General features: G+C 37.3%; 1 protein-coding gene across 1 annotated transcript in view; it reads right to left on the bottom strand.

Moving 5' to 3' along the window:
* Positions 1-10,555: 10,555 nt before the first annotated feature.
* The window catches only part of rad50 (RAD50 homolog, double strand break repair protein), a 30,715-nt gene continuing 14,470 nt past the window's right edge, over positions 10,556-26,800 (bottom strand). The window contains exons 15-26 of the mRNA XM_066716869.1: positions 26,130-26,319; positions 25,477-25,603; positions 25,046-25,239; positions 23,361-23,471; positions 23,035-23,127; positions 22,833-22,946; positions 22,487-22,614; positions 21,767-21,991; positions 16,512-16,597; positions 16,130-16,272; positions 14,892-15,025; positions 10,556-11,452 (exon numbers count right to left, since the gene is read on the bottom strand). Coding sequence (XP_066572966.1) covers positions 11,266-11,452; positions 14,892-15,025; positions 16,130-16,272; positions 16,512-16,597; positions 21,767-21,991; positions 22,487-22,614; positions 22,833-22,946; positions 23,035-23,127; positions 23,361-23,471; positions 25,046-25,239; positions 25,477-25,603; positions 26,130-26,319 — 1,732 coding nt within the window. The 3' untranslated portion in view covers positions 10,556-11,265. The remainder of the gene's footprint in view (positions 11,453-14,891; positions 15,026-16,129; positions 16,273-16,511; positions 16,598-21,766; positions 21,992-22,486; positions 22,615-22,832; positions 22,947-23,034; positions 23,128-23,360; positions 23,472-25,045; positions 25,240-25,476; positions 25,604-26,129; positions 26,320-26,800) is intronic.

A 26,800-nucleotide genomic window follows, 5' to 3' on the forward strand; every position in this document is an offset into this window, starting at 1 on the left:
AATAATATTAAAATAACACAATCCAAGGTACAGCTTTAGTCTAATACAATTGTACATAAAATCTGAATTTGAATTAGCAGGGTTATTAAGGACAGCCTCAATGTCATGTTTTGAGAGTTGTCTGGATAAATAATTGACTACAGCAACAATGTCTGGGTAAATACAAGTCTATCTATCGCTTCTTTGTACTGACCAGCCTTGCAAAAGTATGATATACTAATCATTTCAATCATATTTATTATGATATGTATTTAATAAAATGTGAAGTCATGTGATATGCTAATGACCTTTCCCATCTTATTTAGTATCCTAGAGCCTCCTCAGAAGTTAATTTGAAAAAGCAGGTCCTGCAGCCTGTCTTACCTTTGCTTTGAGCAGTTCATCCACAGATTTTATGATCTCAGTCCGATGCTGATAATGTGAGGACTTGTGGTGTGTAGGAGCGGGATTGCTGCAGACATATACAACCAGGACTAGCAGGCCGGACAGATTCATCACTGCTCTGAACATGATGGTGGAGGATTCTTCTGTTTTAGCTGAGCGAGGAGTGAAGTGTTTGACTCCAGGTAGATGTCTTGGTGATGTGAACTACAGTTTGGATTTAAATAGTTTTTTATTTTGCTGAGTAAGAACACAGTTATCTAGTGGTGTCTTTATCTTTTTTTTTGTATGTGTGGATATTTCTAAATGCAGAACGGAAATTCTGATAATATCAATGACATCAGGTATGACCATTTACGATCAAAAGGAGAAAAAAAATCATTTTTTAGAGAAAGTGATACAGCTGAGCTATAATTTTTTCTTTGTACAGGTTTCTATCCATGGGAGTATAAAAAGATTACATTTACTTTGTAATCAGGGATACCCAAAATATATTGTTCAGGGTCTATTGTGCTTATGTATGTATGTATGTATGTATGTATTTATTTATTTATTTAAGTTTTAGTTCTAAATTGCTTTCTTTTACTAGATATTAACTTAATTGCTCATTATAAACTTATTTCCACAGATCTTCATCAACTTTAAAATTTAAAACCTGAACCAAAGAGGTCACCCCTAATTTAGCATATAAACATTTAACTTAATTGATGAATAATAATTATACCATTATATCTAAGCTGGAGGGTTTTAGGAGAGGAAAACAAGGTATAATATATTTTACAGAAATCGAGCACATTCATTTCAACTCAATACTACTGTTATTACAGTTTCTCATTTGCTAAGTCAATGTGAATGAAACCATGGTCTACATGACCAATACCTTAACCTAAAGGAGTAGAACAGTGTACATTTTTGCAAATCTCATCACAATATAGATTTAGTTGCTGACAGTAAGAAAGGCTACCCATGTTCATTCTGTATAAATATACGTGGATGAAGCGGGACTCAATTTGCCCAGAGTGATCAGACATGGGAGGAGCTCATCGGTCACAGAGCCACAGTCAGTGTTCAGGCCAGAGAGGGGGGAATATGCCATGTGTGCAGCCGTCTCAAGAGAAGGTGCTCTTCACTGTTGGCCCAGGCAATGTTGGGGTCGTTGTCATGCTGCAGAATAAATCTGGGGCCAATCAGATGCCTCCCTGATGGTATTGAATGATGGATAAGTATCTGTCTATACTTCTCAGCATTGAGGAGACCAGTCTGACCAAATCCCCAACTCCATTTGCAGAAATGCAGCCCCAAACTTGCAAGGAACCTCCACCATGTTTCACTGTTGCCTGCAGACACTGATTCATGAAAAAAAGAAAACATGAGAGTGAATTGCGGGAACAGCAATCAGGTAAACTTGTGTTCTCTCCTCTTGAAGTTTGATGTCGGCAAATAACAGTAACATTACGTTGATGTGCGAGCTTCCAGTGCATCCCTCTCTAGTCTGTCTGTCTTGTTAACCTAGATGGGCAGTACATCTCTTGGTCTGTCTGTGTCTTGCTTGCCAGTCACTTCCAGGGCTGTGTTCTGTGACTTTGTACCTGACAAAAGTGAGAGTGAAATACAACTATTTATTACGTTTGATAAATGCCAACAGGCAATGGTGTTTATAAACTGCAGCTCGGAAAAGATCATTCATATGTGCGTGCATTAAATGAAACCCGGCGCTTTCCAGCAGCAACCTCTGTGGGGACCAGTCCAGACAATATATGCTATAGGCTTTATGTTTACATTGCATAGACAAAGCTAATTGTATAATATTGTGAGGACTGGACTAATTACCAGGCAGCAGAGCGAAAGCTCAGTGTTATATTTTATTATTTTCTACATTTTATATTTTCTACAATTTCTTATTTATGTTAATGTTAATATTCACTTATCTTAAGATTCTATAGAAGATATTCTATTCAGTAAATATTGTTTGTTTATACCTCATTCTGTTCTGTATAGGTCTACTTATTCTTAGACCGACAGATGGAGCAAACTGTTTTAAAGGAGGGAGGATTGTAGTGGGAGCACTGGGGTGGCAGGTGTGACTGTTTGGCAATGGCAAATGGTTTACATGACTCACGGGTCAGGTAGGAGGGCCCTTTAGCAGAATATTGCTTAGGGCCCCAGGGAGATCACGACCGGCTCTGGTGTTCCTCACCCAGTTTTATTCCTCCTACACAGCTGTTTCTGTTTCAGTTAATGATTGTGTTTCAACCTACATATTGAATTGATGATCATTAGCACTTGTTTGGTATAATTGTTTAATCATACACCTGACTATATGCCTACAAAATCCCTGACTGTGTGCAAGTGTACCTAGAAGAACTGATGTTGTTTTGAAGGCAAAGGGTGGTCACACCAAATATGGATTTGATGTAGATTTTTCTTGTGTTCACTCACTTATCTATTACAATAATCTATTAACATGACTATTTTTGAAAGCATTCTTACTTTACAGCATTTTTTCACAATTGCCTGAAACTTTTGCACAGTACTGTATGTAAATATATCAGCTTGGTCCTGAGTATCTTCAGTGGACTTGATTTATGTTTACTGTAATTTGCAGCATCAATGTATCAGCAGCAGTAATGTGATGGAATATAGTAAAATTTTAGTATTTTTTGCTGTTTCTACTTTGGACTTCTTGATATGAGTCACTCAGAGAACATGAGTACAGCTCCTGCTGCGGTGAAATGTTTACTGACCATTTACACTGATTTGACTAACAAGTAGAAAACAAAGAGAGCACGTACTCAGGGCTGACAATGTCATACTGATGCTCACAGTTAGTGTTTATTGTGTCATTGTGAAGTGGCTGATGGAAAGAACTTTTAATTAAATGACAAATAATACTGTTTTGATGGACTGATTTGGTTTGTGACATGTATTTGCTGTTTTGAGAGCCTGAGTGCATTTTACAAATGATTTTTGTCCTCTTGGACAATGTGTTTCAGTTTGGGGCACGTGTTAATTGTTTTGAAAAAGTTAATTCCGTTCGGACAAGAAAGAAAATATTTTTAAGAAATATTTTTTTATCTCACGATCAAAGATGAGAAAAAAACAGGAATCATAACCCAACCCTATGTTATGAAACGTTGCATTAGAATTCAGTTCAAGTCTCAGACTCAGGTTCTGTTCGTGCTGGGCTCAGGTTAGACTTCCTAGGAGACAAAGGCTTCCTTCAGTGGGGGTAATTCTTCTTAGTGGGTAAATTTATTCAGCAAGAGCAGCCAGTTGGGCAGAGCTATAAAAAGGTTTTGGTTTGGTAGGGCTGGTGTGCTGGATATTATCCTAAAAAAACTAACTTTATAGCATTATAAAAACATAAAAACATAAGAAAGTTTACAAATGAGAGGAGGCCATTCGAACCATCATGCTCGTTTGGTGTCCATTAACAACTGCGTCATCCAAGGATCCTATCCAGTGTGCCTTTAAATGTTCCCAAATTTTCAGCTTCAACCACATCGTTGGGGAGTTTGTTCCCGATTGTGAGGAAGAAGTGTGAAGAAGTGTGAAAAGGTTCAGTTCCTCAGTCTCTCAGTAGGACATTCCCTTCAGACCTGGAATAAGTCTGGTTGCTCTCCTCTGAACTGCCTCTAGAGCAGCGATATCTATCTAAGTCCCTCTGAATAGCCTGTGCTGCCGAGATTGTATCTGCTGAGCCACCTATTTTAGTATCATCTGCAAATTTGACAAGTTTGCTAACTATCCCAGAGTCCAGATCATTAATATAGATTAGAAAAAGCAAAGGCCCTAGTACTGATCCCTGTGGAACTCCACTAACAACCTCACTCCAGTTAGAAGTGACTCCTCTAATCGACACCCTCTGTTTCCTATACATCAACCAGTTCATAATCCAACTACTTACATTAATGCCTGAATGCCTACAGCTTCCAATTTGGGGATCAGTCTTTGGTGTGGAACCTTATCAAAAGCTTTTTGGAAATCTAAGTATATCATATCATATGCTTTCACGTGATCTACAGCTGCAGTTGGATGTTCAAATAATTCTAATAAATTAGTAAGACATGATCTGCCTCATCTAAACCCATGTTGACTATCTCCAAGAATATGGTTTTCATTGAGATGCTCCTCTATTTTCTGTCTAATAATTTTTTCCAACATTTTACAGGTGATGCAGGTGAGACTGATTGGTCTGTAATTTCCTGGCTCAGTTTTGTCCCCTTTCTTGTGGATTGGTATGACATTTGCTGTCTTCCAGTCAGTCGGCACATCCCCTGTTCCAAGTGTCATTTGGAATATTTGAGTTAGCGGCCTATAAATAATTTCCTGTAAATAAAGTACTGTTGGAAATATCCCATCTGGCCCAGGTGATTTGTTTGTTTTTAATTCTGCTAGTTCCTTTAGTACCACCTCCTCATTTATCCTGATCTCTCTTAGGGTTTGACTGGACTGATTGTTAACCTGTGGCATGTTATCTGTTTTTTCTTTTGTAAAAACCTCTGTGAAATACTTGTTTAGAACATTTGCTACATCTTGTTCGTTTTCCAAGATACTTCCATTTTTACCATTTATCTGTTTCACTTCCTCCCTTATTGTCCTCTTGCTGTTAGTATTGAAGAAAGCTCTTTGCATTAGTTTTAGCTCCAATAGCTGTTTCTTTCTATTTCCCTCTTTGCTTTCCTGATCCCTTTCTTAAGATCTCTTTGCAGCTCAACATATTCTTTGTATTTTCTTTAGTCTCTATCCCTTTTGCATGAGCTATACAACATTTTCTTCCTCTTTATATTTTTTTGCATACCTCTATTAAACCATTTTGGCCAGTGTTTTTTGGTCCTCAATTTGCTAAGTTTTGGTACGAATTGCTCCTGAGCCTCAAGTAGTATATTCTTAAAATATACCCATCCATTTTCAACTAACTCTGTATCCAGTGTGCTCCAGTCTACCTCTTCTAAGTGCTGTCTCATACCTTCAAGGTTTGCTTTTCTAAAATTGTAGACCATTGTTTTAGATTTGGTACTTTTTTTAAGTATGCCTCAAAGCTAACCATATTGTGATCACAGTTTGCCATTGGTTCTCTAACTAGTGTCCCTCTGACTCAGTCTTGGTCATTTGAAAATATCAAGTCAATGCATGCACACTCCCTGGTTGGTTCCCTGAAAAATGGAGTTATAAAGCAGTCATTTACCATCTCAACCATTTTTATTTCTGCTTCTGTAGTCCCAACTGGGCTTTCCCAGTCTATGTTTGGGAAATTGAAATCAGGCAGTCCTGATTACACTGTACAATGCAACATCTTTCTGAATATCTGAGTTGGGTGGTATGTAACACAATGTCATTTTTGACATATAATGCTAACCCACCACCTCTTTGATTTTGTCTGTCTCTCCTAAACTGTGTGAATCCTTTCAACTTGTATTCATCCCCATCATTTTCTGTAAACCATGTTTCTGTCACTCCTATAACATCATAGTCACACACCAGCACTGTGGCTTCTAGGTCTAACATTTTGTTCCTTGTACTCCTGGCATTGAGGTACAAACATTTCAGGACTTTCCTACTTGTAGTTTCCCTTTGTTTTTTTTCCTTAGTGGAGCATCTCCCATTAGCAGAGCTCCCTGCCCCCCTGGTTCCTAGTTTAAAAGATTCTCAATTACTCTGCACATACGCTCTCCCAATGCATCAGCCCCCTTCTGTTTAGATGTAGACCGTCCGGTTTGTACAGGTCTCATCTATCCCAGAAGAAAGACCAATGTCATAACCCTAAAACCTTCTTCCCTACACCAAGCTTTCAATCACGTGTTCAACTTTCTAATCTCTGCCGGTCTCCCTGGCCTGGCACGTGGTACCGGAAGTATTTCAGAGAAAACTACTGTGGAGGTTCTGCTCTTTAGTTTTGTTCCTAACTTTTTAAATTTGTCTTGCAGAAACAGAAACAGCTACAGTAACAATTGATGTGGTAACACATTATACTAAGGTGTTATTAATGTTTTAATGTATTCATATATAAATGTTTAATAGATTATGAATATATACTTTAGTAAAGTTATAACTCAGTTATAGCAATACATGGAAAGGCCACAGGTACTTAAAAAGTGTCCATCTATCAAATAATTTATCAACAGGTTATAAATAAAACTTCACTACTGCTTTGACACATTCATAATAAACAATTTTACACTTCTTGATTTGTATACGTCATTTATAAGAGGGACACTTTTTAGATACCAGTTTGACTTTTTGGCAATTCTGTGTATTGCTATAACTGAATTATAACTTTGTTGATTAGCAACATCAGGTAAGCTAGGGCTAACACAGGACCTGTGAGGTTTTGTTTTGTGCAACGGTCTTATCACAAGGTCTTACGTAAGTCCAATTTCACAGGACTTAGACTAAGGCTAAGACTTACAATAAGACCTTTTTAATGCAACCGGCTGCATATTCTTAGCACAGAGAATTCTAGCAAATCCAAAGGCATTTTATTAAAATGAAGGCAAAAAGCAAATTGATGGAAATATTTTATTTAAAAAAAACAACTATAATGCACAAATAATGATTCCATTTATATTATTTAATTGAGTACACAGAAAACCAATATATAAATACATTTAATAAAAAAAACACAGCTTTCCAAATACAAATCATGAAAACAAATTCTAAGATTCGCTGTATGTCTTTCTCAATGCTTCAGTAAGTTTATTCAGGAAATCAGCTATCTTAATTTCATTTTTTTGTTTCAGTTTGCACTTCCTTGTCTGTAAAGAGAAGAAAAAAGAAAGAGAACACATACATAATTTCACTTTTTGTCATTAGGTAACATCATGTCTAATGTTGGAGTTTCAGTTTCATTTGAACACTTGGATTTTTCCCCTTAAACCTTTGGAAGAATACAAGCTACATTTTAGATGAGTAATGCAATCATTGTAATACACAACCTATTGTATTCATATTGCTGATTTCAGAAAGACCCAGTCATTGCTCTGGAGTATGATCATAATTTTTATTAACCACATAAATAACACCCAGTCCTGGTCTAGCCCAAGATCTTGGAATGGCCTTTGTGCCATGGCTTGTTTAGTGTTCATGCTTTGATGCCTTAATAAAATCAGTTTGCACCCCACATCCTTTCACACATATTTACCCCAATAATTGCCATTACTGTGTTGTAACAAGGCTATTGTGTATTCTTTAAAGGATTATAAAATGTGGAACCTATGGAAATCTATGTGGTATCAGGAAAGGATGTTATTTTTCCGTTAGCTCAAGGTAGACCCTTGGTTCCACCACTCATCTCTATTGCAGCCTTGGATGCCAATAAACCCTTGATCGTGGCAGTGATTTCCAGGGTCAGTTAAGTAATACAGTATCAATAAAATCAATGCACAATACAAATGACTGGGATTGGGAGTCACAATCATCCATCCCTCTCATATAATCAGTTTGTGCTTTTCACTTCTTGTATTAGTCAACGTTAATTTAGCAAATGACAACCTCTTTTATATAATATATACACATAACAGTGTCATTACCCTTTTATACATAGTTCTGAACAATATGGTGATGCTTTCTTTCATGTGGACACATTTCTGTGAATCCTGTATGTTTTTCAAGACCTCCGCTCCTTTACACAGCAGCTTAGAGATACGTAAAACCTGTTTGAATAGATAATGATTTAAGGTGTTTATTGTTTCTCATGAGTTTTCACACACACACACACACACAAAGACTGTGTGTGATGAAGACAACTCATATGCAGGCTTCAAGACATTGACGCCTATACAAAGAACATCCATTTTATCATATTTTGATCTGAGAACAGAAATTGCAATATCAAACAAAATACAGTGGCAGTGTTGATTGAGGGGGAGTAGACCAACAAATACACTGCTGCTACCCCTCCGCCCGACCCAGGCAGCACTGAGAGCTGCCAACCACCCAGCGATACTTTCATTGTGGAGCAAAACTATACAAACATAACCGTTATATTTTTAGCTACATGCTCAGAAGCATTCATCCACCATACTGTACAGTACAACAACTTTTCCCCAAAAATGAATGAATTAATTTTATCATACTCAATTGATTCAATTATATTTCTTGGTGGGAATTCAATACAATTTCCAAGTGAGTTTAAACATGTCAGAGAGATGAAGAGGACGAGAGACAGAGACATAGTAATAGTATAGTAATACACACTCACTCCTTCATTTTGGAAAATATTTATGGGAAAAAGTATCTGTTGCTTACCCTTTTCTTTTGAAATACATTTGGCACAAAGATGTCACATTTATCCTAAACAAAACGATAGAAAAATACAAATAAATTAGCATTTCCATACTTCCAGCCAGAGGCAGCAAGCAAGTAAGCAGGTAAATAAGATAGATGCAAGAGAAATTAACTTACTGTGTCTATATATGTAACTGCCTTCATGATTTCCTTTATTTTGAGATTGTTGCTGTGCACAGCAAGGACCAAGAAGTAAAGCAGAAGAAAGACTTTGGCAAGCTTCATGATTTCAATGAGCTAACAGAGACCTGAAGCAACGCTAGAAAGATACTAAAGATTACCCCTTTTTAAAGCAGAGGTAACATAAAGTATTTGCTGAATAAGGTAAAAATGACTCATTTCAATATCATACCTTTAAGGTCGATTGAGTTTATCAGATCAGATTCTGTAGAATTTAGAAGACAAACTAAAAGTATAAGGGGTGTAAAATAATATAATGACACTCCCACACTGATACACATATGTATTTTAGTGGGAGTGTATTAATACAAAGGTATATAAGACATATATGCTTTTCATAGCAATGAATAAACTGCTGACTATTTTATCATTATAAGTTAATCCGAGGTGAAATGCAATTTCAATGTATATTGCTGAAGATAAAACAAACCTGTTTCATTATCATCAGTTTGCCTTTTTATTTTAACAAAATATATTAAAATTAATAAAATGGTGCATAACCATAATGAAGTATTGACTGGGTTTTGCAGGAGTATGAATTATTGTGTTCTTGTCACCAGCAAGACGTTGATGGTCAGGCAGATTAACTAGACCAGTCAGGGTCAGGATGGTTTCAGTCACAGGTAATATACAATTTTGGGAAATCAGCCTAACTGTGTGGGGGCAAACTGTCTTTGCCTTGATATGGATATCTCAGAAAATATATTTTAAAAGGCATTTTAAGCATGTAAATATCACATTAAAACATGCAGTTTCTCAGATTAAGCATTCACTGTGTTGACCACCATACGTTTTAACAAAATGTATAAACACCATGACTATCTGTGTGAGGTTTGTTCAAATTTTATGAACACTCCTAGTGTACCACATAACAGCATCCTGTGCAAGCTCTGTTCTGGAAGCAGAGAAGTTTCTGCGAAAAATAAGGTAGTTGCTGAGAATAACTTAGATATTTGTGTGTCTAATCCTAAAGTGTGTCAAGAGTGTTTGTAAGTCAAGGTCTTGTGAAGTGTGTCTCTCATTGTACAAGAAATGTAATTTCATAGTTTGTGAAGCCTTGCTCAGCTTCACGCCCAAACTGCATGAGACGGCAGCTCTTATGCAATAAGAGACACATTTCACACAACGTGTTAACTTATTTAAGAGGATCCAGAACTTCATTCAGCTGTTGTTTGGAAGGACACGAAGAGCTGTCAGTTTTAAAAGTCTTGGTGATGGTATAGACGTGCCAAGAAAGACAACATAGCCAAGTTAGCGCATTTTAGGGAAAAAGACGTGACAACAGGCGTATCTTCTAGAGCGGTTGAATGGTTACATGCAGCTAACTGACAAAGACATTTATTTATTTTAAACACAAATCTTTTAATTTCATTTCATTTCAGCCTTTAATTCCAGAATATGATTATGTACTTCAAAGCATTTAATATTAATGCAGTATTTCCCAATAGTAAATGACCTAGACATAGCGGTCTGTTTCAGATTTGCTGATGGAGGGGAAATCGCAGCAGCGAAAAAGAGCAGGGGTGGTGAGGGGGTGTAGCGGTAGGGAAACGAGTGCAAGGGGGGGTAAGTGGTGAGCAGGGGGCAGAGCAAGAGCAAGGGCGTTTCATTAATTAATTACTTTTCCCCCCGAATAGTCACACATTGTTTTGGCCAGGCGGGAAACATAACTGCAGGGAACCTGAAATGACTGACACCAACATCTATGTGCAACGGTCTCCAATATGTTTAATTTGCTTTGGTTCACAGAAGATTTTTCTTGCATGGGTTGTTTTATTACTGCACCAGAAGCATCATATATTTAATTCCAATGCATTACTAACAGATTTACAGATTACTTAAAAAATGATGTGAATTTCAGAAGGCAAACATACAGGAGTACAATTAATAAAGAACTACATGCTTGTGCAAGTTAATCATTCTTTCTAGCGATCTCTCGGAACACTTTCTGAAGACATTTATTCACATTAGCGCTATATCTTTATCAGTAATACAAATGTGCAAGTTATCTTTCAAAATATCTAACCCTTATAATCTTTCAATTCTGCAGAGACATATGTATGCTGCAATTTGAAAGGGAGATGCTTTGAAGAGATTGTTACTGTTCAGTTTCAAGTTAAATCAGTAAAAAACGTATTTTTAAACAAAACAGAAAAATCAAGGTCTGCAACCCAACGTCAACATTTACAAATCACAATGCACATCTGTGTTTAAGGAAAACAGGCGAAACATCATTGGAAATTAAGAAACTTTTTCCATTTTAAAGGCTGGGATGCAATTATTATTATTTTTAATTATTGTTTATATCTTCAAACCCACTTCCAAGATAACATACATAAAGTCACAGAGATTTTGATGAACTGAAGGAGAACGAACAGCAACTTCCTCTCAGCATGCCACCTTGTGATGCTCTTCAGGTCAATGAAGATATGAGTTTAGCGATGCAACACTTGACTTCACAATCTCTGAGCACTGCTCAATGTTCTTTTTAATCCTGTAGAAATGCTCCACGTACTCTGAGCGGCCCAGCAGCTCCACAAAGTCTTCATCGTGGGTGATGACCAACAACTGGAAGTTACGTTGCCTGGAACGGCTCTTAATGATCCTGTAAGAAGGAAATCAGTGATATAACAATAATAATAATAATAAAGCTTTGTTGTCCATTAAAAGAATGTTAAAAAGTAGAGGAAAAAATGAGCCAAGAGATTCAGAGGATGCAAATTATCATTATCATTTGTGTAGCTTTCCTTCTGACTGCTTGATGTAGCAGATATTCTGAGTACAAACAGCAGGTAAAGTACGCTCATAGGTAGGAAAATGGTCTCTGTACTCATCCAAAAAAAACCCGCTTATAATCTATAATTATTATAATCTATTACATTGCATTATAAGCTGTTAACAAGTCAATAATCAAACTTAGGAAAGAAACAAAACCCAGGAACTGTTATTATGTTTTTGGTGGCACTTCTGGTCCCGGATTTAAAGATGGCTACCAGGGTTGGGGTCAATTCCACTATCACTAATTCAATTCCACTTCAATTCTTTAACCCTTTAAATTCCATCAAATAAATTCATTATCCAAAACACTTTCCTAAATTCCTTTTCAATTCATCTCAATTCCAATTCGATATTTCTCCCACAGCAATTCCTTCCTTCTTTGTTACCATCACTTTTTTACCATCAAAGTTTTCAAAGTGATCAAACACCACAGGCTTCTCTGACATTGTGAAAGTGTTTGTCCAAATCGGTAGGCAGTGGGTCCTCAGCCAGTCCAGGTTCAATCACAAAATCAGGGTTCTCAGTAACAGTCCAAGTCAAAAACACAAGCAATCCTTAAAAATATATATATATGAACACAGTCAAAACCACAATCCTTCTACCCAACAAACAAGGAGAGCGAGGTAGGTCCTTATACACTCACCTAAAGGATTATTAGGAACACCATACTAATACTGTGTTTGACCCCCTTTCGCCTTCAGAACTGCCTTAATTCTACGTGGCATTGATTCAACAAGGTGCTGAAAGCATTCTTTAGAAATGTTGGCCCATATTGATAGGATAGCATCTTGCAGTTGATGGAGATTTGTGGGATGCACATCCAGGGCACGAAGCTCCCGTTCCACCACATCCCAAAGATGCTCTATTGGGTTGAGATCTGGTGACTGTGGGGGCCAGTTTAGTACAGTGAACTCATTGTCATGTTCAAGAAACCAATTTGAAATGATTCCACCTTTGTGACATGGTGCAATATCCTGCTGGAAGTAGCCATCAGAGGATGGGTACATGGTGGTCATAAAGGGATGGACATGGTCAGAAACAATGCTCAGGTAGGCCGTGGCATTTAAACCATGCCCAATTGGCACTAAGGGGCCTAAAGTGTGCCAAGAAAACATCCCCCACACCATTACACCACCACCACCAGCCTGCACAGTGGTAACAAGGCATGATGGATCCATGTTCTCATTCTGTTTACGCCAAATTCTGACTCTGAAATCGAGACTCATCAGACCAGGCAACATTTTTCCAGTCTTCAACTGTCCAATTTTGGTGAGCTTGTGCAAATTGTAGCCTCTTTTTCCTATTTGTAGTGGAGATGAGTGGTACCCGGTGGGGTCTTCTGCTGTTGTAGCCCATCCGCCTCAAGGTTGTACGTGTTGTGGCTTCACAAATGCTTTGCTGCATACCTCGGTTGTAACGAGTGGTTATTTCAGTCAAAGTTGCTCTTCTATCAGCTTGAATCAGTCGGCCCATTCTCCTCTGACCTCTAGCATCAACAAGGCATTTTCGCCCACAGGACTGCCGCATACTGGATGTTTTTCCCTTTTCACACCATTCTTTGTAAACCCTAGAAATGGTTGTGCGTGAAAATCCCAGTAACTGAGCAGATTGTGAAATACTCAGACCGGCCCGTCTGGCACCAACAACCATGCCACGCTCAAAATTGCTTAAATCACCTTTCTTTCCCATTCAGACATTCAGTTTGGAGTTCAGGAGATTGTCTTGACCAGGACCACACCCCTAAATGCATTGAAGCAACTGCCATGTGATTGGTTGGTTAGATATTTGCATTAATGAGAAATTGAACAGGTGTTCCTAATAATCCTTTAGGTGAGTGTATATATATATTTTTTTTTGTAATGTTATGGAGGTTTGTTGCACTCAGTGCTTATTACAGTGTGGAACCTAGTCGCAGCAATTCCTGGTTATTAGCCAATAGAATGTGACGTATTAATATGGAATGTCCTATATAGAGCTGGTGTTAGTTAGTCAGTGAGTTGATTGCTCGCAGATTCCAGGTTCGGCATCTCTGCAGGCATTCTGGACTGGGGCAAGAGCGGCACTTTGTACTCCTCAAAAACACAACACAAAAACAGGTATTCAGTTTTCCTGATTTCTATACATAAGCAGCTAAAATGTGCATCGTTTGTCGTGTGGACATATGTCAACCTCATCTCTAAAATATAAAAGTGCACACACGACCGGGGGGTCACGGTACCACAGCTTGTGTTCACCTAGAAACCCCTACGTCAGGGGTGGAAACAAATGATTTCCAATGCATTTCTAGCAATGCACACGCCAAGAATAGTGCATCCTCACCCGCTTCAATTACAGACCCACCGACACAGATCTGTGATTGACCAGCACCAGGAACCGCGTCTATTTTGCATATATAATGTTGGTTGATATGTGTTTTTTGCTGGTGATATGTGGTTGTGAAGAAAAGATATATCTGAGTCCAAATCTGCCTGTTTTCATGGAGATTTTGAGCTGTTTTTTTTTACTTCGAAATGACTCAGAATCGCGCATTTCAGCTCTCCAATTGTCAAAAGCTTCTGGGGGACGCCCAGACCCCCCACCCTGAATTACTCAATCGTCTTCGCCCTCATTTTTCAACACTAATCTTAAATGCTTGAATCTAATAAGACACAAAATGCTTGAAAAGCTTCTATTATGTTTATGTATATGACTACAATAATCTTTAACAAAAATGTAAAAGTGGTCTGAAACTGTTTTAATACTAATATATACAAGTATTTATACATTTTATTTTGGTACTTTGTCAAATGAATGTACTAAATATAAGCAACGGGGTAAATTACTAATTCACAGAATTGTGTGTGTGTTGGAAAGGGGCATAAGGTGTGACCCCTCATGTCTGGACCTTGACCAAGAAATGTGGACCCTGACACAAAATAAATGATTAACCCCGTTATAGAGGATTCATAATTAATTAAAAGGGTAAAATGGTAAAATAATTAAAACAAGGCGCATTTCCAATTCAAATTCTGAAGTATGAGATATTGTTATTTGAAATACAACAACCATTAAGAATTAAAATTGGAACTGAGTTGGAATTAACCCATGAATTTCAATTTAAATTGAATTGACCCCAACACCCAAAATGGTGCATTTGTATCTTTGTAAATCAGTTGGGTTTCAAGTTTTAGCCACTCTCTCTAAAAGGTGAAAAAAACTAACGTAAAACAATGAAAATGTTCTGTACCCTGAAAAAGGAGTCATGTGTAAGTGCCTGGCATACTCACTCCACTAAAGCATGGGCCAGAGACTCAATGTTCTCCCGGTCCAGGTTTGTAGTTGGTTCGTCCAGAGCGAGAATGCCACAGTTCAGACAGAAGGTCTCGGCAAGAGCAAGACGGATGATAAGAGAAGCCAGCACCTGGGGACAAGAAGTGCCACAAAGAGAAACATCAGGGTAGAGTTTCAACACTCGGGTGACTTTCCATCAGCAGATATTCTGAGAACCCAGCAACTTTAATTTGAGAGTGATTTGCTTATGAAGACAGTGTATTCAAAGAGACAATTTGTATTTTTGTCAATGAAATGCACCATTATTAGACTGTATTCTATATTTATGTATTTGTGTGTGTGTTCGTTTACAGTCCATGCTGTATCTAAGCCCCTGTGTTACTAATTCAGTTACTGGCACTGGTGGCAAGATCGCACTTGATAATGGGCAACTACACTGAAGAGGAAATGGGACCATGAAGGTGCCAGAACACTACATCAATTTTCCACATCCTCTACTGAGTAATAAACCCACAGATCAAAAGATACAATACTTGAAGAAAGGCAGACCTTTTTAACATCGACATGAAAATCCAACCAGGAATATCATGCTGTACTTCAGCACTTACTGCTACTTAGACCCATAGAGCAATCTACAAAACCTTTGCTCACAAAATGACCATCTCTTCAAAAATGTTGCCTAAGATGCTTCCAAAAATAAAAGTGCAATTCAGAAACACTTACATAAATAAAGTTCAGTGACAGGAACATGTACATATATGGAAGAAGGTATGGTTTCTCAGAAAAAAGATGGCTTTGTTAGATCATGATAACTAGATCTCTTATCAAATTTTGTAATGTAATTTACAGAAGAAAAAAATGCAAATCATCAGAATAGTAAAATCAGATTTTGTTTCAAGGGAATGCACAAAGCTCATTAATTATCTTGTAGTAATTCACACTGGTCATTAAACATCTGTTCATTAGGGACTACATTAAATATAAGGAAGCTTTACTTTCTGTTTTTATTGTTGACAGTATTAAGATGTTTAACTAGTTTAACTGAATTTGTGTTGAAAACCCAATGATAAAAATGACCTTATTAACTGATGGATAATTTCAATATAGATATATTTATGTATCACACCTTTAGGTTGCTTAAGTGCTTGCCATTCAAGCACACTACACTCCTGCATCTTGTTCACTGCATCTACTACTCCTCCGGCATGCTGTAAAAGGCACCACTTGGCCATACCTTCTGCCCAGCACTACATCTGCCTCTCATGTCCAGCGCTGTGTCCCCCTTGACCATGACAACGCGGTAATTGTAGGTTCTTCTCTTCACGTTGGCCGAGACGTTCTCGTCCACATCGGAGCGGATCTCCACGTACTCGATGTCTGGAAGGAGGAGAGCGAGTATTTCATTGTCATTTGTAACCACAGGAAGATGCAGATGAATGAATTATATGCTTTGTGGAGACGCTCAACAGACTACATGACCAAGTCTGGCACTGAGAGTTGTGGGGGGGGATCATTTAAATTATATGAGAAAAGATAACGTTGGCCATCTGAAAGGACAGAGAGTCTTCTAGAAAGGCTAATTGATTACAATGGCTAAACTGTTAGTTTATTCTCACCTTGTCCTCGGTAAGTGCTTCTCCATAAGTCTCGGACAATCTTGTTGATCTCCTCCATTTTCATACTGTGGAATTTCATAATTGCTCTATCGAACAAAAACATGGAACATGGATTGGTTAAAAAAAAACAAGAATAAACATTTTTATGTGACTTTTCATTAATTTAACATACTTTTCAACACTAGATGGTGCTATTTTGTATATATTTTGTCAAACTTGAATAAATTAATCAAATGTAACTATAACTAAATTAATCCTGCAAAAAAAAAACTAATCATTACCATATGTTTCAAAAGCTATAAAATATTATACTTAACATTACACTATACACCTTTTCTGCTTTCAAACTGCAGAAAGACACAGCAGGTTTACAGTTAAGTTAAATGCCTGGCACTATACAGCCAAAACTGGAATTTGCTTATATTACACTGTCAGACAGTAAGGGATCAGACCTGTTGAAAGAAACATGATTCATGTATAAAATGTAAATAATATGTATGTATATGTGTAATGAGCATTCAATATGTAACCTGATAAAGGAAACGCTCTTTTAACCACAGACACATAAGATGTATACTGTGTACTTTAAAGTAAGCAGGGAGCATTAAAATAATAAAACATAATAAAAATGTAATTAGCATAATAGAACGTTTCCTTTTTTAATAAGCATTTTCTTTGCTGTAGGAATTTCATTTAATGGCTTTAAAAAAACAAACCGGAAACAACACATTGTTGAAACCATAAAAGAGCTCATTACACCAAAATAAATTAATATGCAGACTTGAGTATGGAAACTCCCTTCATTTGTGGACTTTCAGCTTCAAAAAAGAAAACTCCACTTATCAAAGCAACAGTCCATTCTAGGTATTATAATGCACTTTCTGAAATGAATCATCACAATGCTGTCAGACAGAAAAAAGGCCTGAAAAAAGAGACCGATGTTATCTTGCAGATAACATACATTTTAAAGTTCAAAGAGGTTCAGAAGTTTGGATGCTGATTACATTATCTTTACATTAAGATTCTGCTTTGAAATAAACAATATACAAAATAAATACACTTCTTGTTTTTTCTTAGGTTGTCATATTTCTTTAATGGAATTTAATGGAATCAGGGAATTCTACTGCTAAGCTAAGTGGATCCCCCAAAGAGACACTGTGCATGCATTGTAGATGAACACAAAGTGAACAAAACTGATTCGATACCTTTTTTATTATAAAAATTAAGTTGAGAAGAGACCTGATGAGAATGATTTTCACTGCAGTTTTCTATGGTTTCTGAAACTGTTCATGTTGCTAAGTGATCATTATCTTCTTGTGTTTGAAGTGATAGTCACTTCCTGTATTAGATAAGAAGATGCAATGCATTTGTTTTCCCTCCATAACTAATATAAATCATAACTCTTAAATATATTTTATTTCAATTTATTGTTTACATCAGTGTTTCTTAACCTTTTTTGACTTGTATATGACCTCTTGGACATTCTATCAACTGTGTACCCCCTCAATACCTTTTACATTTCTAAATATAAAATGTATGTATAGCTGTGAGTGGTACACATATAGGCTAATATGTCCTTGATGCATTTACCATCCATTACATTTTTTTAATATGCAATGGAAAATAACATGTTTTAGCTATATTATGTCAGATGAAAGTCAAATATACAGTGTCCATAGAAAATCTACACCACCTTTAAAAAAGTTCCTTATGTTCCTTTATAGCCTGAATTTAAATTTAAAATGCAGTAAAAAAATAAATAAATAAATAAATAAATAAATAAATAAATACTTCCAAGTGGAAAACAATGTAGAATATTTGTAGAAAATGTATTCAAAATAAAAACTGAAATAACTTGTCCACCCCCTTAATAAATTAATCAGTTCCTTTAGGTTACCTCTGCTGGGTAGTGCATTTCAAAGCAAATTCTCAATAATGAGCACCAAAGCACTTTTAAGTGAACTCCAGGACAAAGTTGTTGAAAGGCACAGATCAGGGGATGGGTATAAAAAAATAAAGCCTGGAATATCCCTTGGAGGCAGTCAAGACAATTATTAAGAAGTGGAAGTTGTATGGCACCACGAAGACCAAACTGGATGACCGAGCAAGAAGGAGACTGATCAGAGAGGCCACTAAGAGGCCAATGGCAACTTTGCAAGAGCTACAGGCTTTTATGGCCAAGACTGGTCAAGGTGTGCATGTGACAGCAATATACCAGGCACTGCACAAATCTGGCCTGTATGGTAGGATGGCAAGAAGGAAGCCATTACTCAAGAAAGCCCACCTGATACATTCAGTAGATTCTGTAGTCATGTGGCAAAAAGTGTTTTTAACTTTTTGGCATAAATGCAAAGCATTATGTTTCGCACAAATCCCACACCGCACATCACCCAGAGAACACCATCCCTACTGTGAAGCATGGCAGTTCATGGTTGCATGGTGGGGATATTTCTCATCGACAGGGACTGGGGAACTTGTCAGGAAAGAAGGGGAAATTAATGGAGCAAAGTACAGAAACACCCTTGAGAAAAACACCTGATTCAGTTAACTCTGTAGAAAGAAGATCAATCCTAAACTTAACAGAAGCCTAAGAAGTCAAACCCTAATTTCATCACTGAACCTGTAACCGTTAAGCCATTTCTACCTTCATCTGTAACCCTAATTTTAATTTACTATTACAGATATTTTTATTTTCATTTTTTTTTATTATGAATTGTTTCTTAAACATAAAAATATATACAATTCATGAGCCTAAATTCTTAATAATATTCTTTACTTTGTTAATATTCTTTAAGCACCATAGGTATACTTTTGTGTGCAACTCTTCAAACAGAAGTATTGCGTCACTGCATCTCATATTAGTTTCCAGGGAACATCATAAATACCATGTAATACCATGTAACAGGTAGCTTTGACAGATGAGTGTTTTGTGTTGTACACTTTGATTAACTAGCCAATATCCTGATCTCACAGGCAGGACCTATACATCTCTGCAACATTACTTATGAGCATGAGAGTGTGTGGTTGCACAAAGGATATCCATGTCTCACAGGGTATTACACATGTCGTCTGCACCTCATCTAAGTTTAGTGGCAAATGCAGCAGTGCAGACAGAATTCATCATGAAACCAACATAATTTCCTGTCCAACTGGATACACTGTCACAATTTCCTTTCTGGGTACAGACATCCCCCCCACACTCACTACGTTATTGATTCTGATGTAACTCGGTGTAAACTGGTGTAAAACTGATATAAACGGGACCTTATTTTCATAGAATATGTTCTAAAGGGGCGGTGGATTCCTGAATAGCCAACCAGAGCCCATTTCCTCTTGTTATGGCTCAAAAATGCTGTTGAATACATTACATGCTAATTGATAACATATGTACACTCACCTAAAGGATTATTAGGAACACCTGTTCAATTTCTCATTAATGCAATTATCTAACCAACCAATCACATGGCAGTTGCTTCAATGCATTTAGGGGTGTGGTCCTGGTCAAGACAATCTCCTGAACTCCAAACTGAATGTCTGAATGGGAAAGAAAGGTGATTTAAGCAATTTTGAGCGTGGCATGGTTGTTGGTGCCAGACGGGCCGGTCTGAGTATTTCCCAATCTGCTCAGTTACTGGGATTTTCACGCACAACCATTTCTAGGGTTTACAAAGAATGGTGTGAAAAGGGAAAAACATCCAGTATGCGGCAGTCCTGTGGGCGAAAATGCCTTGTTGATGCTAGAGGTCAGAGGAGAATGGGCCGACTGATTCAAGCTGATAGAAGAGCAACTTTGACTGAAATAACCACTCGTTACAACCGAGGTATGCAGCAAAGCATTTGTGAAGCCACAACACGTACAACCTTGAGGCAGATGGGCTACAACAGCAGAAGACCCCACCGGGTACCACTCATCTCCACTACAAATAGGAAAAAGAGGCTACAATTTGCACAAGCTCACCAAAATTGGACAGTTGAAGACTGGAAAAATGTTGCCTGGTCTGATGAGTCTCGATTTCAGAGTCAGAATTTGGCGTAAACAGAATGAGAACATGGATCCATCATGCCTTGTTACCACTGTGCAGGCTGGTGGTGGTGGTGTAATGGTGTGGGGGATGTTTTTCTTGGCACACTTTAGGCCCCTTAGTGCCAATTGGGCATCGTTTAAATGCCACGGCCCATTGTTTCTGACCATGTCCATCCCTTTATGACCACCATGTATCCATCCTCTGATGGCTACTTCCAGCAGGATAATGCACCAGGTCACAAAGGTCAAATCATTTCAAATTGGTTTCTTGAACATGACAATGAGTTCACTGTACTAAACTGGCCCCCACAGTCACCAGATCTCAACCCAATAGAGCATCTTTGGGATGTGGTGGAACGGGAGCTTCGTGCCCTGGATGTGCATCCCACAAATCTCCATCAACTGCAAGATGCTATCCTATCAATATGGGCCAACATTTCTAAAGAATGCTTTCAGCACCTTGTTGAATCAATGCCACGTAGAATTAAGGCAGTTCTGAAGGCGAAAGGGGGTCAAACACAGTATTAGTATGGTGTTCCTAATAATCCTTTAGGTGAGTGTAAATATAAAAGGTTAAACAGGCACTATAGACCCTAAACTTAAAATATTTGACCTTTTCCCTCCTTTAAGCTCAGTACAAGCTGTAGCATTGCCTTTTAAGTTGGTGCACTGTCTTGGCTACCGCTACAATACCACAGTATAAACTGTCAATTTGTTGAAATAAATGACACTACACTGCTATTCACATATTCTTTAAGTCCCTTAATTTTCATCTCTCTCTGTATTGTCAGTTTGTATTCTTCCATTGTTCCATTCTTCTTTTTCTTTGTGTACTCATGTGTTATATGCTTGGATATATTAACAAGCAACCAGACAAAGTGTATTAATAATGGATGGATAGTACCTAATCTTTGAAGGGGTGTCACACTATATACTTGGAAGTGGAATATATACTATACGTCAGAATCACAATAAAACACAAATTGAAAGTTATGATAAAATATTTTGGGCCTACAGTGCATAACAATACACTCAACAACAGGATGTATCAAGGCATTGATTTTAAATGTGCTAAAACAATTGCAAAATAACTGAATGACTCCTTCAAAATGAAAATGGTGAATATTAAGTGTCAAAACCCTGAAAAGCAGTTTTTACTGCATTTCCCGGATTACAGAATTCAACCACATAAACAGACACATGAAAAAAGAAGAAAGGAATATCAACTTACTGGTCTAGAGTCTTGTAATAAATGTCCAAGTCCTTGTTAGCGAGCTCTGTGGTTCGCATCACGATCATCTTCTCCCTGAACTTTTCCTCTGCATCACGATACTGCTCCTCACGTAACTCCTTCCGAAAGCGAAGGATCTCCTCCTCGAACCCTTTTTGTCGGCCCATGGCTAAGCTGCGATTCTTTTTCAGCTCTTCAATCTTATTGTCCACCTCTCTTCGTTCACTTAAAGGTAAAGAAAAAACAAAAATGATACATAAACATTTATTTACAATGGTGCTGCATGGATTATGCAATAACCTTCTCAACAGGTACAACATTTTTATTGGCCACTGTTAACAAGATATGAATGGTAACAGATTTCATCCAAAACCTTAATTTGTTGAAAAGTTCAATATGAATTCAATATCTTTCCATACAAAGGAAAACCACACTTTCCCCTTTTAAGATGTGAAAAAAAAACAGTCACTATGGTAATAATCTGATGCTGATGTCACATTATAGTCTATTTTTATTCCTTTGCACATCACTTTTCAAAACTAAAAGGTGACAGTCTTAGAAGTGATCGCTGTTTACCCTTTAAAAAATATCAGGGAATTATTAAACCAGAAAACTGCAACTCAGTTCAATTCAGGTTAGTATCTGGTATAGAAGTCAAGTTAATAAAATGCAATAAAATAAAAATAAGCATAGACTGATTTACTGTATGACTAAGACTACCTTCTTAGTTGCATTACTTGCATCTCCCCCATTTCCTTCATCAGTGCCTTCCTTTTCTCAGAGACTTCCTGAAGCTCTTCAATTCGCTTCCTTAAGGTCAGGTTATCCTGAAGCCCTCTCTCTTGGATCTATGAAAATACAATACATTTGATTTCATCGAGGATTTCCAAAAGGCTGATCAGATCCAACCATAATATTGATCAAGGAATCCGTACATTTGACTAATGTCAGAGAAAATGTCTGTTCTACAAGAAAACACTACACTAAAAGTATACACTAATCTATTACATACAGAGAACCTGTTAAGGCTATATAATGAGAATAATGAGGACCTGTGTGTTCTTACCTTCTGTGTGTCAATGTCTTGCCTGATATTTCCCATTTCTTTTTGAATTTTCTCTCTCTGCTTTTCTGCTTCATGGAGTTGTGTATTTGTTTCCTGCAGCTCAGCCTCTTTTTGCTACAACATAAAACAGATGTTTTCGCTGACAAATTCACAGAAGACATGCAAATACAAGCTCGAAGGCAGAATCATACGATGATATTACCTCTTTGTATTCGTCCTTTCCCTCCTTTACGTACTTTTCAAATTCTCTCTCACAGGCGTTGATGTTTCTAACTTTCTCCTTAATGGCATTTATCTGAAACAAACGTAAATCCCACTTAAACATCTAACTGGTGTTGTCCAAAACAACTAGCTCATCTTTTTGGTTCTGATTAAGGTTGAACATATATATTTGTGGTGTTATTTTTATGTTTTTGCTTTTTTGTTTTAAGTTAACAAAAGGAAGGTTCACTGAGTAGTCAGTAAACACTTATAAACATTAAATTAATAGTCTGATTAAATCAAAGCAAAGTTTCAGTGAATCCAGACCTTCTCCAGTCCCTCCTCATGTTTCAGCTTTCTCCGCTCTGAGAGGTCGTGCTTCTCCTGCTGTAGTTTTTCCAGAGCAGCAACCAGGGGAGATGCCTGCTCTTTGGCCTCCTAATAGACGCATACAATATGATTTACTATGGGAAAGCACTCTGCATATATATGGTGAACTACAAATAGAAAACACTTTTAAGATGCCTTTGATCAAGACAAATGCAGAAAGGAATCAACTCTGAAGACATATAAACATGTCTGAGAATACACATATGTTTATTCTTTTCTGTGACCATTGTACATGACCAATAATACAATTATTACGATATCAAGACTCATGTACTCCAAGGAGTTTATGGATGATGGAATGAGTTAAGACAGTAGCTTGTGTGTGACTGTTTTACATAAAAATCAGCAGAAAAGGCAACTACCTATTTCTCAAGCTCACAGAGTAAAGGGAATCCCTTCAGATTAAGAGAAACGTGTTGATGAGCAGTTGTTTGAAACTTGTCATGATCTTATACAGCTATGTGCCGATACTGACAGAGAATGATATAAAGGAAGATGTAAAACTGTGATGAGAAGACCAGGCTAAATTGATAACTGTTTATCAGATTATTTCCTTTGCAGGAATCTGAATTAGTTATACATTGATGGAAACATATACATGAAAAGATTCAAATTATTCATCAAGTCACGTCAAATAAAAACCTCAGGAACCACTTATCATTGGGGCGTGCTGATTCACCAGTGACAGCTATCTCAGTTGATCAAACTTCTTGAAATAGGGTCAATTAAGCAACTAAGAAAGCAAAGCAGAAGACCCCGCAAAAAGACGAGAGGAAAAATATTGCAAATTCCAAAAGAGTATGGAAATCTGTTTGATGCCCCCAACTTTAGAACACTTTAGAGTTTGTTCCTCCTTTAACACAGCTGTGGTAAACTGAATATGGCAGATAATAATGTTCGGTTATGGCTTTGTCACCCAAACAGTATTAAAGATAAATGTGGTTAACAACTTCTATGACACCACTGTAATCAATAATCAAAGAAAGCACTGCTTCCTCATTGCTATACTTCATATGAACATTTTTATATTCTCCTTGCATCTGGATTCATAATGGTATTAATTTTAGACACAGGTTTGTAAAGCAATGATATGTGATCAAAGTTACCATTTGAAAGTATTTGTTTACCAGCATCTATATAACTGTTTCGGAGAATCCAGCAAAAGCTCTGATATGTGCAGGGCTTATTATTATTATTATTATTATTTCTTGGTAGACGCCCTTATCCAGGTGTAAAATAAAGTGCAAAAATACAGTTGAGTAAAAGGCATCAATCATTACAAATTCAATTAAACTAAACATAGCAATTCAAAATACATTTTACAAAATCCAATGTACAATTTAAACAAGCAAGTACAGTAAGTGAGGTCCTACATCCTGGACGGTAAAAGCCAAGTGCTGTATGATTTTGTATACATGGGTTTATTAGTATATGGAATCAATTGCCAAGCCACATGTCTGAGGCTCACCCTCTGAAATCATTCGAAAGAGAGAGAGAAGCCGTGAGAGTTTTTCAGAGTTGTATTCATAGGGGTGAACAGAGCTAGGTCAGTAGGTCAATGCTGCAATGCTGGTTTGCAGTTTGCAATCCCATCAGTGAGAAGAATGAGCAATCTATTTTACCTGAATCTCTCTATGGAGAGACTGTATCTCTGTCGAAACCTCTATGCACTGCTCCTCTAGTTGTTGCTGGCGCTGCATGTTGCTGGAAATCTGCAACTTTTCACTTAGTGTCTCATTTACGCTGCTTTTCAAGAACTGGATTTGATCCTGTTGGTCTTGGATCAGCTTTCGCTTCAGTTCTATTTTGCTAGATGCTTAAGACATAAATAAATAAATTAATCAATCACAGGGAGCCAAAATTATATGGAGAACTTACTTTCACAGAGAAACATTGGAGAAATCATATCCAAGTTTTAAGCAATTTCAATTGGATTCTATATATTTATTCTTTAGACTCAAATTACAATAGGTAGTGCAAACTAGCCAAAGCAAACAAGGTAAAAACTAAGACTGGTCCCTGATAACTTGTAGGACGAGTGAAGCAGACGTACTTGTGTCCAGCTTGTGCTGTGCCTCCTGTTTCTCCTGATTGACCTGCTGCACGGTGCGGCTCAAGTCCACACCTTGGAGTTTTGTGGCCTGCTGAGCAATTTTCCGCTCCACATCTTTCAAATCCATCTAGAACAGCACAACAAACAAACTTCTATGACTAAGGCCAGATCTTCCTAAATTAAATCATTAGGTAAAAGGTTAAAGCTGCCACCATAATTTCCATTATGATATAAGCTATTCATTTTTAAAAAGTCCCGTGGGTCAAAATTAGAGATTGTTTGATGATAGCACACACATATAACTGGAAGTCATAGAGACAGGCATGCAAACATACATCTTTGGCATATGAAGATCTTGTCACATCCAGGAAGTTTAATGTTTAATGATATCTCAGAGGCATGGTATAGCACAGTGAAGAGGAAAAAACAAAAAAAAAGTCTTATGCCTTATAGTCTGCTACTTTCCTGCCAGTCTAGTTAGAATGTCATACCAGGAAAGCATTATTAGAACATTGCTATTTTGCACCTGAGCCCACTGTGACGTACATCACTACGAAGGAATTGTGCATCATATCCTTAAACGTTTACCAGAAATTAACAATTTCAATTTACGTATTTCAAAAGTGAATCAGTGTATTTTTACTTCATTGTACCTGGTATCTGTCCATCAGTGAAATGTCCTGCAAGCAGGCTTTCGCAGTTTCTTCTTCCGACATCTGGGTGGCCAAGAGCGTCTCCTGCTCCTCAATGTCACTTTTGAGCCGTTCGATTTCCCGATTTACACTCTGCAACTTGTTCCGTAACTCGGGCAGCTCCTTTTCCTGTAGTTCACTGACAGTTTGCCTGGAGAAATTAAATGATTGGCAGGATTATTATTACAATTAAGCTGAGAGAAACAGCCAAATCACAACGGACCTAATAAACCTAATTCACATATGGGGGACAGTTAAACTGTATTGCAGTTTAACCTCACTATAACTAGTCATTTCACTTAAGCTGGAATGTTTTGCCAGTGACTTTTTTTTTCTATTGAATTGCTCCCAGTCAAAATCATTGTCCTATGAATCTGAAGTGTAAAACATGTAATCATCCCCAGTGGGATAATGTTTTGAGTAACTCTTATCCATCAAGCTGCACTGGGACTTAATGACTGCAGGCCCTTCATTACCTGAACAATGAACATCAATATCTCAGAGCTTTGCAGCAAAGGAAACGCAAAGTATTTTTAATATCATGGTGACCTCTTGTGGCTGCAGTACAGTACTAAAAATTCTCAGCACTACCGGGTAATTTTACAATTTTACTTACGTGGATGAATAACATC

Source organism: Amia ocellicauda, chromosome 11 (genome assembly GCF_036373705.1).
Source record: "Amia ocellicauda isolate fAmiCal2 chromosome 11, fAmiCal2.hap1, whole genome shotgun sequence".
NCBI classification, from domain to species: Eukaryota; Metazoa; Chordata; class Actinopteri; order Amiiformes; family Amiidae; genus Amia; species Amia ocellicauda.